The 16451-nt window shown below is 37.3% G+C and overlaps 1 protein-coding gene across 1 annotated transcript in view; it reads right to left on the minus strand.

The window, feature by feature from the left end:
• The window catches only part of UBE3D (ubiquitin protein ligase E3D), a 78105-nt gene that overhangs the window by 16835 nt on the left and 44819 nt on the right, over positions 1-16451 (minus strand). Inside the window, exon 9 of the mRNA XM_041480370.1 lies at positions 15499-15637. Within this exon, the coding sequence (XP_041336304.1) occupies positions 15499-15637 (139 nt within the window). The remainder of the gene's footprint in view (positions 1-15498; positions 15638-16451) is intronic.

Genomic DNA, 16451 nt, shown 5'->3' on the forward strand with positions numbered 1-16451 from the left:
TGACCTAAGCATCACTGCAGAGATCTAGTGCAACATCTAACAGGTGCAGTCAACCCTACACCTCAGAAACTGAATGGCTTCTTTGGGTCCCTACTCACCCCAGTTAAACAGCTGACTGCAACAACAGCCATCACCATGGACAGCAACTAAGTCAGCAGAGGGTGAGAAATGAGTTAGCCAGGAGGCAGCTCCTTCCAGATTCTCAGAGACACACAAGCAGTGAGTAGCACAGCATTAGCCTGCACGGTGCCCAAGGCCCTGCTGACAAAAGACACTGAAAGGCTGAGGTCCTCAATGCCCTTTTTGCCTCAATCTTTATTGATCATAAGCCTGCAAGAATCTCAAGCCCCTGAGCCCAGTAGGGAAGTCTGAAAGAAGACTTACTCTTCTTGAAGGAGGACCAGGTACCAGAACATAGTGGACATAGATCTGCATCAGGAAAAGTGCTGCTAGTAAGTTGAGGGAGATCATCCTTCACCCCAAATCAGCACTGGTAAGGTCATATCTGGACTGCTTGGTCCAAGTCTGGGCTCCCCAGAACAAGAAAGATATGGACTTAATGAAGTGAGGAAAAGGCTAAGAACAGGTTAAGAAAGGACCATGAGGATGACTAAGATATTGGAGTGTCTTTCATATGAGGAGAGGCTGAGAGCTGGGACTGTTCAGCATGGTCAAGAGAAGGTCTAAGGGGATCATATCAATGTGTAAAAATATCTGATGGGAGGGAGTGAAGATGAGAGAGCCAGACTCTTCCCAGTAGTGCCTGCTAACAGGACAAGAGGCAATAAGCACAAATTGAAAGAGCACAAAATTCCTTCTGAACACTTTCTGACTGCAAGAGAGCAGAACACTGGCACAGTCTGCCCAGGGAGGGTGTGGAGTCTTCGTCCCTGCAGGCATTTAAAACCCAACTGGCGTGGTCCTGGGAAACCTGCTCTAGCTGACTGCTTTAGCAGGGGTTTGGACTAGATGATATCACAAGGTCATGTCCAACCTCAATGACTCTGTGACTCTGTAAATGTATTTTTGTTGCATGCATTTTTTAAGTGAACCAGCTAATTAACAAAGTACAGTAGTTCTAAGGCATCCTTGAACACAAATGGTTCAAATGTTTTGTAAAACTTACAAACTGGACTTTGTCTACTTTGCTCTTTTTGGAGGGTTTAGACAGTGTAAATTTCACACTCCCTCTTAATTTTGCTGCCTACATTTATTTTTATAAATCAACTTCCTTCATTCACTTGGAAGATGTTTTAGTCAAATATGGACAGAAAATACTTCTGAATTAAACCTTGCAGTTCTGGTTGCATTCCCTTCTCTTTTCCCCTCCTCCTTTGCAACCTCTTTATATTACAATATAGTATGAATCTGTCCTTCAGCTTATGGCTCCATGTAGTCCATATTATTCTCTTCAAGCTTCTTTTCCTCCCCTCTCTTTGTCTGTTTCCCAGCCACTAAATACTTTCCAGTCTCAGATGAAAATAACAATTAGGTATTATTATGAGACCTTTTCTTGTACTGATAAAAATCTTATTATGCAAAACAAAGCTAGAACAATTTTTTTAACAATTTGATTTTCATGTTCATTTTTAACTTCTTTTTAGAAAATGTTAATGACCTTCAAGATGAATCAATTTTCCAGATTCTTTCTTCCAGTTCTTTTTCTTATTTTTTAAATCCAATTTTACCATCAAGGATAAATATATATGAACAAAGTATACACTGGACTCACATCTCCCTAGAGGCATCATTTTGGATTATTGAAGTATAATTATTACAGCACACTGGTCTGCTCTAAGACTTCCAAAATACTATTTAAAATATCTTCCTTAGGGCAAGGCCGCTAAAAAAATATGCTGTTGAACCATAATTGCCTGCATTATAAAAAAAAAAAAAAAAAAATTCCCTGAAAATAAAAAAAAAAAAAAAAAAAAAAAAATAGCATTTCCCAAAGTTCAGTGAATGAAAAATAGCATAAATTAGTAGAAATGTAGAAAGATGATGATCAAGAACATGTTAGAAATGTTCCAAAGCTGAAGATCACGGCATGACCTTACGGTTTGAAAGAAATAACTTGAAGTTCTTCAAAATGTTACCAGCTTTATAAGGTAAACACTAAGAACTACCAAAGATCAACACCAGGCACTTAACATTTCTGCATGAAAACCATTAATAAAACTGTAATGAGTTAGTGGAAAAAATAAAAATGAAAAATTGTTTGCCTCAAACTTCTAAAACAATCATTCTCCTGGACTTCTCACACTAAACCCCCCTTGCTTCTTGACACACAACATAAACAGATATTTTTATTCACTTTGAACATCTGACACATCATTTCACTCACTTTGCATGGTGAATCTAAGCATTTTATACAAAACTCTATTGTACTGCATATACCATTAAAAACAACTCTCAAAAGGGATTTTGACCCCCAAAACCCTAAATTTCCTTACTTAGCCAAATTAAATGAGCATGGTTGCTTACATGCGCAAGGGTTACTTTTATCCTCCTTACTTTTACTTATTTAAAATAATTAACTGTCCCTTAGCTTACTTTTTAAAATAGGGTTTTTAATTTTTAAATCTCAAGGAACTTTCCAAAAATCTAACTGTTTTCACATTACACATTTTTTATGCACAGTTATAGATACATGTCCACTGTGCATTACACAAAGTCCAACTAGAGGAAAAAAATGCCTTGCACTTATCCCTATCTTCTATCTCTGGCTGATCTTCTCTTTACAACTGTAAAACACAAATAAAGCCTGTTTAAGAGACAGAACGACTGAAAAACAGAAGGAAATAAAAGCACAGACCTTGAGCATCAGGAGTGAAATTAAATTAGTTAACTGCTAGAAGCATGAAGCATTAATGAAATAGAAATAGAGAATTTTTCCCTTATGAGGAACATTTATTCAGTGTTAATTAAATTCTTTTATTCAAAATCTATACTTACCCAAGTATAAAAATATTATATCAATAACTGCAGAGTGTAAGCAAGTACTACATTATAAGCATCTTTTTCCCATCTAGTGGAGTGAGGCCTTTAAATCATTTATACTGATTGAAGTCTTCAAATAAAGGACAAAAAAAAACCCAACAGAGAACCCTCTGCATGAACCAGCAGCCACAGCTATTAATTCACTTGTCTAACAAATCGCTATCAGAGATTAGCTTCAAGCATTTGCTTGCAAAGTTCATATGCAATAGTGTTAATGAGGAACTTTCAGAGTCTGCAATAATTATTTCACTACAATATATCCAGCTGGCTGGTTTATTCATTTGCAGGCCAGTTCTGCACCAATGAAGCCAAAGAGAGTTTTGATATTAACTTCAAAAGGTTCAGGCGCTTGCCTACAATGTTGAGCTATCACCACAAACGCTCCAGGTGAATTTCTGTAATACCACACAAACTAATTGAAGCAAAGCTGCCACCACTAAAGGACCACCACTAGAATTTTTAAGTTTACAAGATGAGAAAAAGGCTCCTAAGTCCTCAGCTGGACACCCCAAACAATTGCCTGACTTTAAAAATCACTCAGTATTTGTTCATTTGAATGAGAACTCTAGGTAATCCAAAGTCCTGGCAATTTTTATTGGAATGGTGAAAACTGGACTGACAAGTCACTCCTGCATAAACAGAGTAGCATGTGAGATTAAGATATTATCTCTACATGAAATTCTTTTTCTGTGCCTTGCATCTTCTTCAAGATGATTACCTTGTTGCAAAAAAATATTATGGGATTTTGAGAATCATACTGGGATCATACTAAATATGCCATATTTAATCAGGCATTCAGCTGCTTTGTAAATTATCTATGAATGTAGGTTGGGAAAGGAGTATAATCCAACAGTGACACTGCACTTTAGTAAGTATTAGTACTTTAACCAGTATCAGTATTGTTGTAAAAGAGTCCCTCTTGACTTCTTCATTGTTTTGTATTAGGACTGCATGCTCTGCCTTTGCAGGAAAGGCTTACATAAAATGATTAGCTATGAAGTGTCACCAGGGTTTTCTCCAGCTTCTGAGCTACACTTAAAAAATACATAAACACTGTCTCACTTCTGACAGCTCATTTTAACTAAATTACAGGCGCACAATCATTTCCAGGTGGAATCAGAGCTCCGCTTCATCTAAATCTAGTGTTGTAGATACAACCTTGTTGAATGCTAGAGTCCTCAGAAGATGATCTAATTACCACGCAAATGGGAAAATGGTCTCTCCCCAAACTCCTCATACAGGAGTGGCCTAAAAACATAGAATAAGACTCAGTAGGTCTTTCTAAATCAATCTTAGCATTGAGCCGTATAGCTCAGACATGTAAAAGCATACAGAACAGAATACAGTAAGTTGTACAGACATTATTTAGTCACATTATACATCCTACCTCAAAATAGGAAAAGCAGTCACGTAAAGGAATATATCCTCAGGACAATCATGCAGAATAGGCACTTATGATTAATTTGACTAGTCATTAGATACTGCTCCACAAAAATACAGCTGAAAATGCATTTCCTTTCTGTGCAAGCAGAGAAGGCAAACTGAAATATGAATGTTTTCTGTGTGGACCTTTATTTTTTGGTTTTTTTTTAAAAGTTTAAGAAGTACAGTTGATTCTATTTTGCTAGAAAGAAGGATATAAAGCCCTGTTGTTCCCCTCCCATATCTGAGAAGAAGAAAATACAATTAGGTAACTGTAAGCATTAAAAGTTAGTATCTAAACAGGGAAAAGGTGCAAGAATTACAGAGCTGTCTGCTCATAAATGGCATGGAAACAAAGCAAATTTGTATCTAATAAAAATGAGAAAGTAACATGGAAACTCATCATTGTGTGAAACTCAAAGTGGTTAACAAATTGGGAAACAGTCCTAGAATTTAATGTCTGTAAATCTAGCAAATGATGAATGAAATAGACTTTGGTTGAAAACAAATAAAAAGTCAGCTGCAAGCTCTCTGGTGAGTTAAGAAATATGTTAGCTAGTCACAGCCCATTACACAATAATAGCCTTTTTTAAATTTGGTGGGACATATGAAAATTGAAAATAAGTCAAAGACTGGAGCATCAACAGCAAGAAAACCTTTTATTTAAAGCTGAATTATGCAGGTATACAGTTATTGATAAGAAGCAGAAAAAGGGTCAGCAGTACCAGTCACAGGAAGTGAGAACATCTGAACAGTAAAATGTTCAGTCATTTTCACAGTAATATTTAGAAATGCCAGGCATTCTGGAGGAAGTTGAAAGTGGACTGAGTAGCCAAAACATTCAGTATGATTAAAATAACGTCTTTACTTGTACAAATTTTCAGGCAAGATTCTTTTCCATGCCAAGGTATTAATATTTTTTTTTCTTCTATTTTCCATATAAAACTCAAGCTCACTAAAAGCAACAGAAGAAATACAGCTCCCTGATCTGGTTTCATTTATCTACAGTGCCACAGCTCACAAAAATAATGGAGACTGGGAACTGGTGTTTTAAAATAGCCTCTTTCTCTATATACCATGCTTTTTTAGTCTACATTAGCTATATAGGAATAATTCTTTTCTTTCTTTCTGTAAGGCAGAATCACTTCCTATTTTACTTGTCAAGCTTCTGGGAGACAGATGAAGAAACTTTAACCAAAATGCCTGGCAAAAGTCCAAACAGCAATCACATTCTGCCCACCCAACACTCCCTGCGATCTCACTCTGCTACAGCATCTTCAGATTTCTGCAAGTTTTTCTACATATTGCTAAATGGTTGCCACGTTTCACCTCAAGGCATGACAGCTTTCTATTGGATGCTAAACAGTCTCCTTATTTCAGTAGGTTGTGTTAATGCTGATACACCCTTTTGCCCTTCTCTTTCTTCCCACGGGAATATTCCAAATCTTACTTTAGGAGCTCTATAAAATGCATTGGCTGAGATACCTCCACACAATCCCATGTGTAAACCAGCTTCCTTTATATCAAAAGCAGTGGAGCTGTTACAAAGAAATATTCACACAACTGATCTTTTCTACAGATCAAAGCAGCTAACAACTTAGAGAAGGAAATTATCTTGTCTTTTTTTGGCCAGTCACAATTATGTTGGTGTAGTAAAAGGGTAGTTGGTCTATCTCATCTCTTACACTTCCCTTCAGGTTTTTCCCTAGCCCTGGACAGACAGTGCTCTGTCCTGTTCCCCCCTGCCATGTTTCTGCCCATTCTAGCTTTCCTAAAATCCAAACAGTTTTCTTCTTTAAGAAGCAGAAGCTTTCAAGCAGTACCATTTGTCATCAGCCACCACTCCCGGAACAGACCTATGATTTAAGCACAAAGATTTAGAGTACACTACTCTCTACTGACATTGCAACAGAATGATGGACTTCTGCTTCTGAGGGAAGGCAAATTGTATGTTTCTCACTGGAGGCATTACTGACTTCTCCACGAAAAGATCCATTCCAGACTCATTTTCAACTGACAATAAAAAGAGGAGAACTTAACAGCCCTCTTCCTTTTTGTCCACAATGTACTTTATCACAGTCAAGTCATTGATTCAATTATAAAGCTCTGGGTTTACAGCCTTCCGTTTATTTGTCCATTTGTCTCCTTGAAGACATTATTACTGTTTCCAACTCTTCAACGTGTAACACTCCTGAGCTGCTCTAAGTGCCTTGGCAAGCTGACCTGTCTGTTAATAAAATGCTAGAATTTATTGACAACCTCCCTCAGGATTCCTCAAAATCTTGTAATTTGTGATAACACCATATCTACTCCAGCCTATAGCTGAAATCTAAGAGAGTTGTATCCATCCTTTTTAAAGCACTTTTAAACCTACTAAGAATTGTCCTTATAAATACATCTTTCATTCTGCAGAGCTTTCTGGACTCCTGAAGTAGCTTCAAAGCTTCCATCCAGACTCTTAATGGAAATGAACAATGTTGTATCTTTCCATAACAACACACATTCACAAAACACACAGCATAACAACATGAACTTCTCAGGAAAACCTCCATCATAGAATCATTGTTATCCAATGACTCAGTAATATTTTTAAAGCAAAAGAGCTCTTTGTAGCTGATAATGTGATTTCTGTGCATTTTTACCTACAATATTGACACTTGCACCTCACATAAATCAAGCTATTCATTGCAATCTGAGTAGAGCTAACATTATCTCAGATGCCAAGGTTTTGGAGGAAGCAGACTTGCACAAACCACACTGAACATGTATTGCAGTATTCAGTTGTGCACAGGTCTAAATATATCTTTTCAACAAGAGCTTGTTTCTCAGTCACAAACAGCCTCGATTAATAAATAGGAATGGATGTTCTAGTAGTATATTAGACCTCCCATAAGACTTCTTTATGTATATATTCAGGTACATAAAACACAGGTATTTGTCTTTTCCACAGTGTGGTGCCTGTTGATGAAGACAAACTCTCAGTTTCTGCTCAATTGTGCAATACCTACACAACTACTTGATCATTAGGACATAACAACTACACTTTTAGATTTCGGACTTACTTAGAAAAATCAGAAAGTTCGCAAGAGATGAAAACTGGAAAAATTAGCTCTATCTTCACCCCTTCCAAGCAGTTTATTCACAGGCAGTAACAGACAATCTAAACAGGATCCCTGCAATTAATTGTACATTCACATCTAAATGGTAAATTACTGTATTGGTTTTGTATAGCAAGGTTTTGATAGCAGGAGGCTGCAGGGGTGGCTTCTGTGACAAGCTGCCAGAACTTCCCCACGTCTGACACAGCCAATGCCAGCCGGCTCCAGGATGGACCCACAGCTGGTCAAGGCCGAGCCTTTCAGTGGTGGTGGTTGTGCCTCTGGGATAACAGCCCTAAGGGGGGAAAAAACCCTGTTCAACAATGTGGGAGAGAGGAGTGGGCATATGTAGGAGGAACAGCTCTGCAGACACCAAGGTCAGTGAAGGAGGAGGAGAGGAGGTGTTCCAGGCACTGGAGCAGAGGTTCCCCTGCAGTCTGTGGAGGAACCTGTGCCAGAGCAGGTGGATGCTTTAAGGATGCAGTGACCCTTTGGGAAGCCTGCACTGGAGCAGGCTCCTGGATGGACTTGTGGATAGAGGAGCCCACACTGGAACAGGTTTGCTGGCAGGGTTTGTCACCTCATGGAAGGGACCCACACTGGAGCAGGGGAAATGTGTGAGGGTCCTCTGTCTGAGAAGGAAGGAGCAGCAGAGACAATGCAGAGACAATGTTCCCTTTGAGACAATGTGTGATGAACTCACCATGGCCCCCATTCTCCCTATCCTTGCACCACTAGGAGGAACTGTCAAAGAATTGAGAATGTATTCAACCTGAAAAGGGAGGACTTGGGGGTAAATATTTTCAAGATTTTGTTTTACTTCTCATTATCCTACTCTGATTTGATTGCTAGCAAATTCAATTAATTTCCCCAAGTCAAATCTGTTTTGCCCATGACAGTAGCTGGCGAGTGATTTCCTCCTGTCCTTTCATTGACCCAAAGCAGCTTTGGTAATAGCCATCGGGGTCAAACCCCCATGATGATGTATCTGAGCATCATTTCTAAGAAAACTGCTTTGAAGTGTATTACTACATGCTTATACAATAGGTGGCTTTTGCTACATCCTAGGCAAAGGGAATTGCACAGAAATGAATTGTTCTTTCAGAAGATCTTCCCTCTCAAGAAACAGGAGACCATACTTCCAGAGGAGGCACTGGCCTGCATGCTACATGTTCACAGCTTTTTCCTTGGAGTTCATGGTTTTTTTGTAATTTAATCTACTTCCGTTTATGATAAGTGCAGGTTCACTCTCTCTGATTTCCTCTTTACTGGAGAACTGCCTTGGAAGAAAAGAACCATTTACCCTTTCTGAGAAACTGATGACAAATTTTGAATCTCAGTTTAGGGCCACTGCTGTCAAGGTTCTGATTTTCCACCACGGACCACTGAAACAACCACAAAATCTTGTGCTTCCACAAGTAAAGCCAGCTTGCATTTCTCCCATTCGTAGCTTCAGTTTAAGTTTGCACATGATTGATTTCATTCTGTTTTAAGCCAATATAAATGGGCAGCTCCTTCCCATTAGCGAAAATGTAGCCATCCCACATATTAGATAAGGGAAATAATACCTTCCCATTAGCATGTCCAAAGCAGCTGCAGATATCACAAAACCATAGCCTAGAAAAGTGAGCCTGTGCTGCAGATATGGATGAGTCATATAGAGACACATAAGGACATATGGACATTGTTCAATAAGGTCTTGCATATACAGAACTGAACAGTCCTCAGCCAGCAGACATTATGCTTTAATAAAGTGTATGCAGAATCAGTATGAAAAATTTTTGGTACAGTTTCAACAAGAATATAAAAATACTAATTATAGTTCAACTAAAAAATTGTTCCCTTTGAGACTGAGGTTAACAACATAAGACAGGGATAGTCTCAACACATACACCTGAATGCTCCAGAGATACTTTTAAAAGATAGTGAACACCAAGTAAGATAACCTGAGTGACATAATATAAATCAACTTAATATGGAACAACTAAGTAGCAAACAAAATAATTTCTTACATGAACATAGAAATCTCTATAATTGTGCAAAGAAGTATTCAGATTTGTCATTGAAACACTAACTCTCTTAATATCACTTGCTCTTGGCAGCATTTTTTTGTAATTTTATATTTTAATTTGTTCATGCAGTTTTATATTTTTCCTAATTATTCTGCAGTGTTTCAATAGGTTTATTATGGCTGCTATTAAATGCAGAAAAACATGAAAAAACTTCCAAATATATACATTATAAGTTCTTTTATTTAAAAGCCGCTGAAATATTTGTATGTATGTTTTACAAAACTAGGTCTGCTTTCCTATATAAGGTTTGAGTACTTCTTTCCTGTTTAAAATAAATAATTTTAAATTAAACTTTAAAACTTACACATAATAATCACAAATAAAACAAACAAAAAAAATCCATTCTGTGTCATCCTGGAAGCCTATCTGAGTTAGTAAAAACTACAAAAAGCATATAGCAGGCACTTTTATAGTAACCTGCAAAAACCAAAACATCATTATTTTGGGTAAAATCTGAGTTGCCAAAAGAGGCTGGCACTAAATACTCTGAGTTTGTTCACTGTAGTTTACATTATGTAGAACTGGTCCGCTAAGAAAAACAAACATGACTGTATTTAAACAGATTACAATGTATTTGGAGTGGTTGCTTCATAATATTGTCAATATTAATGCAGAAGTTTCAGAGACATAGGCAGTTGCAAGCTTGAGAAAAATACTTTTTAAAAATTTGTACTGTATCTAGGAACACATAATTTGTCTGTGAAATACTATAGAATATACATATTCAGACCTCAGATTCATTTTGTGGTAAATCTTCACTAGGCAAGTAATAGCCTGTGATTTTAAAAAAATGCTTAAAGGGATAATAAGCCATTTTACTGCATAAATTGACTTATTTACTTTTCCTTTCTGGCATAGTTTAATAAAAGACACAATATTTTGAAAGCCATTTCTTCACTCCTAATATTTTCTTTTATTGTATTTTTATCCTTCTTTGCTGCTGTTTGACAGTGCTCCAAAGGAGTGGAATCCAGCTTAAAAGAATACATGCATTTCCTCTAGCTCCAAATGTCCAGAACAAATGGAAAAGCTGAACAGATTCTTGTAAATTTTATTCAGCTGTTAGCTTCAAAAAGGATTGTCAAAAGACACAGATGCATCTGTTATCTTCAGCTAACTTCTTGCAATAAATGATTTTGAAATTGCTTTTCATATATATAGTGACACATAAAACATAAAAGTATTGATATTAAAAACCACCAAATATCAAGGGACACTTTAGTTTGGACCAAGCATAGACCTGAGAGACAGCAGTAATTTTATATTTTGTTTTCCATGACCCTTTTGATATTCATATACTGGAGCTGCTAAACTATAATGAATACTGTATTTATTCATTCTTATATTTTCTGAGCAACTGATATTCTGTATTTCTAAACCATCTTGCCTTTAGCAAGTTTCCTGCACTGTATTAAGAGACTAAATGACAGAGAATTGACAGGTTGTTCTATCAGAAACCTTGGGTTTTCCTTCTTTTTTGAAAGCAAAATAATAGCAAATAAGTTTTTCCTTCAGAGACACCACTAGGGATTCTTACTGCAATGGTAGAATAAACAGTTTTTTATTTTTTCTTAAACAGTGGCTTCACTTCTCTAAACCAAAGCAGACAGTGTGCTGAAAGCTACCAGGGGCACTGGATGCAGCTCCAAAAACTATCAAGAGCTATTTGACACAGAATTTTGAAACAGCTCAGCAGTTCTTAATCACAATCTTCCCTCAATTTGACGCAACTGTAAAAGTAAAAATAAAAGCATGATCTGTTTAACTCTGGAAACTGTTGTTTATGGTCTGTGGCCTTATGAATAGTGCCTTGATAGGGCAAGTAAAATGTCTGGTTTCCCACAACAACAGCAGTGAGAGAAAATGTGCCCAACAGCCCCATACATCATCATAAGAATTCAATATCCAGGACATTTTCTGTTCACTGTGCTTGAATTCAGAGAAAGACGAGATAAGGTTAGAAAAACACAGAAGAGATTACTTGTCACTTTAAAGCATCTCCCTGTGTTAACTGTTCTGTGCTGTAGGCTCTGAAATACCAACACAGCCTCTGAGACTGTGCTGAGAAGAAGCAGCTGAGCAGTTCTGTGATAAAGTACATGCTAACTCAAGTGGGTGCTAGCTACAAGTGTTTGCAAGTATTAAGAATAACACACAAAGTAAAGCTCAACCATTCCTAAAGAAGAGGGCTGACAGCTCAGGTGGGTGGACAGCCATATAGATTGAGTGTGTAATAAGGTAACACAGCTTTCCGTGCAGTGTAATGGAGCTGAAAAGAAAGCAGCAAAACAACACTCAGAGCAAAAGCAAACGAAAAAAATTAATCTTTTCTAGCAGCAAACTCCTCTCTCCCTTCATACTGATTTTGTCATTGCTTCAGGGTAAGTATCAAGTGCCTCAGTCAATCCTATTACCTTGATCCAAGACATCCTTAGTATGGGTGAGGGATTACAAGCCTGGGAAGGTACAAGTCAGGGCTGAAAAACCGTGTTCTCCAGTAAACCCAGGAGCTGCCATCAACCAGCAAGAAACAGTCCTTCAGAGTTTACAGGCTCAAGCTTCCTAAGATTTAACTCCCTATCATCCACCAAAAAAATGTCACTGCAATTATTCTGGTGAAATGAGAGATGAGCCAAAGACAATCTAGTACCTAGGCTCAACAGCCTGGGAAACTTATAGGCTGTCTGTAGTGAGCACCTTAAACTCAGCAGAGCTATGTAGCACAGTCTGCTGCTGCTCTTCTCTTCCAGGCTCCTCTAGCAACATAAATCACACTGAAAGATCTTTACAGGGTCAAAATGGAATTGAAAAGTGATTTCAAATATTATGTTACTAAGCAGTAGCACACCAATGGAAAATAAAATGTAATTTATGTCTCAGCACTGATACAGAGTCTGCTAAGCTAGTCCCAGAGAGTACTTCCAGAGCACAAGGCAGAACAGAGTTTATTACAGATTATTAGCAACTAAGCAGATTTCCTTTGTGTGCTTTTTACAGCCTAAGCATCAACCAATGCAGATGCATACCACCTAACATTTTGGCTTGTCAACATTGCAGCACTGTAATATAATTGGGAGAGAGAGTAAATACATTCTCAAAAAAACATGGGTGTCAACGAGATCATTTTTTGTTATCTAATTTAAAAAACCTGGATTTTAAAAGCCATCCTGACAGGGTATCAGGAGTTGAACTGTAACTTTTACATCATCACATTAGAACTGCCTGTTAGATACATTTCCAAATACTGTGTGAAAACATAAAGAAAAGCACCAGTAGAAAGCAGTGGTCCATTTAACTCCTCACCACGTGTCCAATGGTGGAAACACATACTAATGAAAGGAGAAAACTCTGGCACTTTCTGGGGTTGTTTTCTCCTTCCAATTCCTCCAGCATACAGTTGCAAGACCCTGGCCCCTGCTGAACAATACAGCCACTGTTCCACTGCATAGATAACAGCGAACTCTGCAATTATTTTCAGTTCAAATACAAGTTTTATTGTAATATAGAATTAAAATGTTTTAAATTTTTCTAGACAGCTGCCAGATTAAGGTTACCACAAAATAAAGCATAACTAGTTTTGTCATTTTGCCATTACTCCATTAAGATACATGAAATATCAGTTTTCAATTAGTGCCCTTTTATTATTCCCTTTTTGGCTCACAATCTTCACTATTTTGGATGCAGCATGATCTTATGCCCAGGCAACAGCACAATTTAGTATCATTATTCAAGCTCTCTTCAGATCTTGCCAGCTTTTTCCAAGAAAAACATAGAAAAACTAGGATCTGTAATTCTAGTATTCGCTGAACATGAAGAAGCAAGCCAAGAAAAAAATCCCCAAAATTATAAGGCTGGCAGACCATTATAAAGCATCAGGGAAAACCTAGGCAAACTTTGATTCTACTTCATGGATTCACTAACTGAGATCCAAACAGGGTTTATAAAGATAAAAATAAATAAAACAATATGTTACTGGACAGTGTTTGCCCTCTAGGACAAACACTTGGTGATATTGACTGTCTGCCAAGGAGAGTGACAGCTGGAGTCACAGAATTTTATCAAAAAAGCCATTCTCCCTTCCTCCCACTTGGCAAAATAGAACATTATCTTAGCAGAGCAGATTTCTGAACTTGGGCTTTTCAAAAACTGCAAAGTGTGTTGCTGTGAAAGACAGGACATTGTCACATTGCCAGCTTTGGCACACAGGCAGGAGAACCACGATCTGTGCAGGCCAGTGCTCAGTAAATGAGCTTAGCACAGTACTGTTTGCTTTCATCTGTTCCACAGAAATCTGGGGTAGAAAGGCCATGGTCAGAGGGTCTCCAGGGGATGCATGGGGATGTCTCACCCCACAGCTGACATAATCCTATGCTTCCAGGACCTGCACCATGTGCCTCTAGGGCAGTGGTTTCTTTACAGAGGGAGCCTCACAGAGCTAAAATTACCCAGGAGCAGCTGAGCACAATCATCCACCAAGGAGAAAAAGAAAAGTCTGATGTTTTGTGTACTCAGAGGTAAAAACACCAGCTGACAGACATCTATCACTTCCTACCTCTACCCCATACACAAATCAAAGGGAATCCCAAATACACAACATGGGACTGAGTATGCACAGAAACAATACAGGACATAGAGCCTCGGCATACAGGAGGAGACTCCTACTTAACCTGTCATGGGTAAAGCAGGGAAGACTTTACCGCAGATTACTGGTAATGTAAGAGACAAGGAATACATCCTCTTGGATTAGACAACCAAAATATTCACTTCTTAATAGGAAACATGGACTACTCAACTGCATGGATTACAACTGCTGGCCAATCCTTGAAATTTACAATTATTGCAATCTATTGGCATCCAGGAGATTCTTCAGTTTTATGGCCTCTGAATGTACAACCCAGTAACAATTCTGACCTTGTGTATTTTAATAACATTGAAGCAATCAGTGGCTGCTGCTTTACCCAAGTGATCACCACATACAGATTCCCTGTTTCCAAGCACCCAAGATGCAAAGTGAGAAACAATGCAGGTACCTATTCCTAAAACAGGAGTTTTCAGTAGCTGTACATCAGTGTAACTCTCTTAAAGTCAATTACTTGATTTTGTTTTACAACCTTTTTTTTTTTTTTTTGCTTCAAAATCTACAAAAAGACTACTTTTGAGTAAAAATAACTCAGGAACACTAATTAGATGTGCCTTAAGTACAAACAGGAAATATGGACAAATAGAGGCTACCTGATTTCATGTTAGAAATTGTTAAGGACACTCAGTCCCACTAAGATGATGATGCTTTCATAGCTGCCAGAAAAACCAGACTCAGTACACTTCCTGCTCAACAGCTGCTTACTTCAGATTTGCATCAATAGATTTGCATCAATACTCAACCTACAGACTATGTAACTAGGAAGACAGAAGCATCATAAAAAGGCTAAGTTGCTATGTCATATCATCATGAATTCAGTTGTCTCTATTGCATTTGTAAAAATCATACTCTCCAACCACATTATAAAAGAAATAAAAATCACAATTTAACATGCCTGCAACAATGTTTCCTTTGGAAAATTTCTATGATTGCTGAGAACTTCTAAAGTAACACATAGAAGAATGTTTTCACCACTGAAAATCTTTATTTTGTAGCTGAGAATTTTATTTTTTAAGCCCACAAGATTTTTATAATGATTCCAGCTACTGTAGCCTAAGTTTGATGAAATTTCTTTAAATTTCATCACTTTAAACCGTAATGAACTGATTAAAAATCCAATGGTATTTTCCACCTTGGTCTACATTTTAATATAACAGAGAGTCATGCAACTACAGAAGACAAACCCCCTGAAAGGGTTTATGGCCCTCAAGGATCTGTCTTTTTCCAAAAATAACACCTTTATACTGAAACAGAAGCTGCTCCTTACCTGAAAAGAGTTCATCCATCGAAGTGAAGGTGGCAGAGATGTGGTACTCAAACCCAGAATCAACAACAGTTCCAAACATGTTTCTGATGGAAACTTTAAAGGATGAACTCCCATATCATCTTCCCATGCATCAGCAAGCCTATAGAGTTTAAAAAAACCTCTTATTTTCTAAAAATATATCTAAGTTTCAATTAAGTATTAAAATATGTCATATCACTGTGATAAAAAATTCCCTTCACGTTTTCCCTGTAAAAGTCAAAGATCAGCGTGTTTTACCAGAAAAACAAAGCGTATTTAGATAAAGTGCCTTAACCATACCACCAATATCTTTTAAAAATATACAGAAGAAAGCTTAGCATATTTTAGAAAAATTCACTCATGTTTCTAATTCAAAGTTTCATTACTTCTGAACAAAATTTCATCTGTCACTTGTAATTTCCCATTATATAATGATTTTACACATAAAGTATTCTTTGCAGTACACAATGCCTCCACTTTTTATTTTGTTTCTAGAAAGAAAGATTCTATTCAATTCTGAAAAGACAGGAGGTCAGGCATGATTTTCAAAATTGATGTTCATTATGCTCACTGGGAACTTACTAACAGTCTATACAAAGCAAAAATCAATCCCAGTTCACCTTATACAGATTTTTTATTTGGATGTATTAAAAGAGTTAAAATTTCTAAAGTTACTCATAAAAACAACATTTCAGAAGCATATTCCTGTAAACCATTACCACTATCACATGCTAAAGAACAAGATTAGTTCAACAAGATTTACTCAAAAATACAAGATCATTTTGCTTCCTCTAGCTCAGGCTTATTTCTTCCATAATACACAAACTGACAGACTGATCAGTGATCCAGTTACTTTAATAAGTTTGGGTAGGTAATATCAGATACTCCTGGGTAAGATGAATACCATTTATTCTCAGTAGACCTGAGCGCATTGC

Source organism: Pyrgilauda ruficollis, unplaced genomic scaffold, assembly GCF_017590135.1.
Source record: "Pyrgilauda ruficollis isolate IOZ18807 unplaced genomic scaffold, ASM1759013v1 scaffold51, whole genome shotgun sequence".
NCBI lineage: Eukaryota > Metazoa > Chordata > Aves > Passeriformes > Passeridae > Pyrgilauda > Pyrgilauda ruficollis.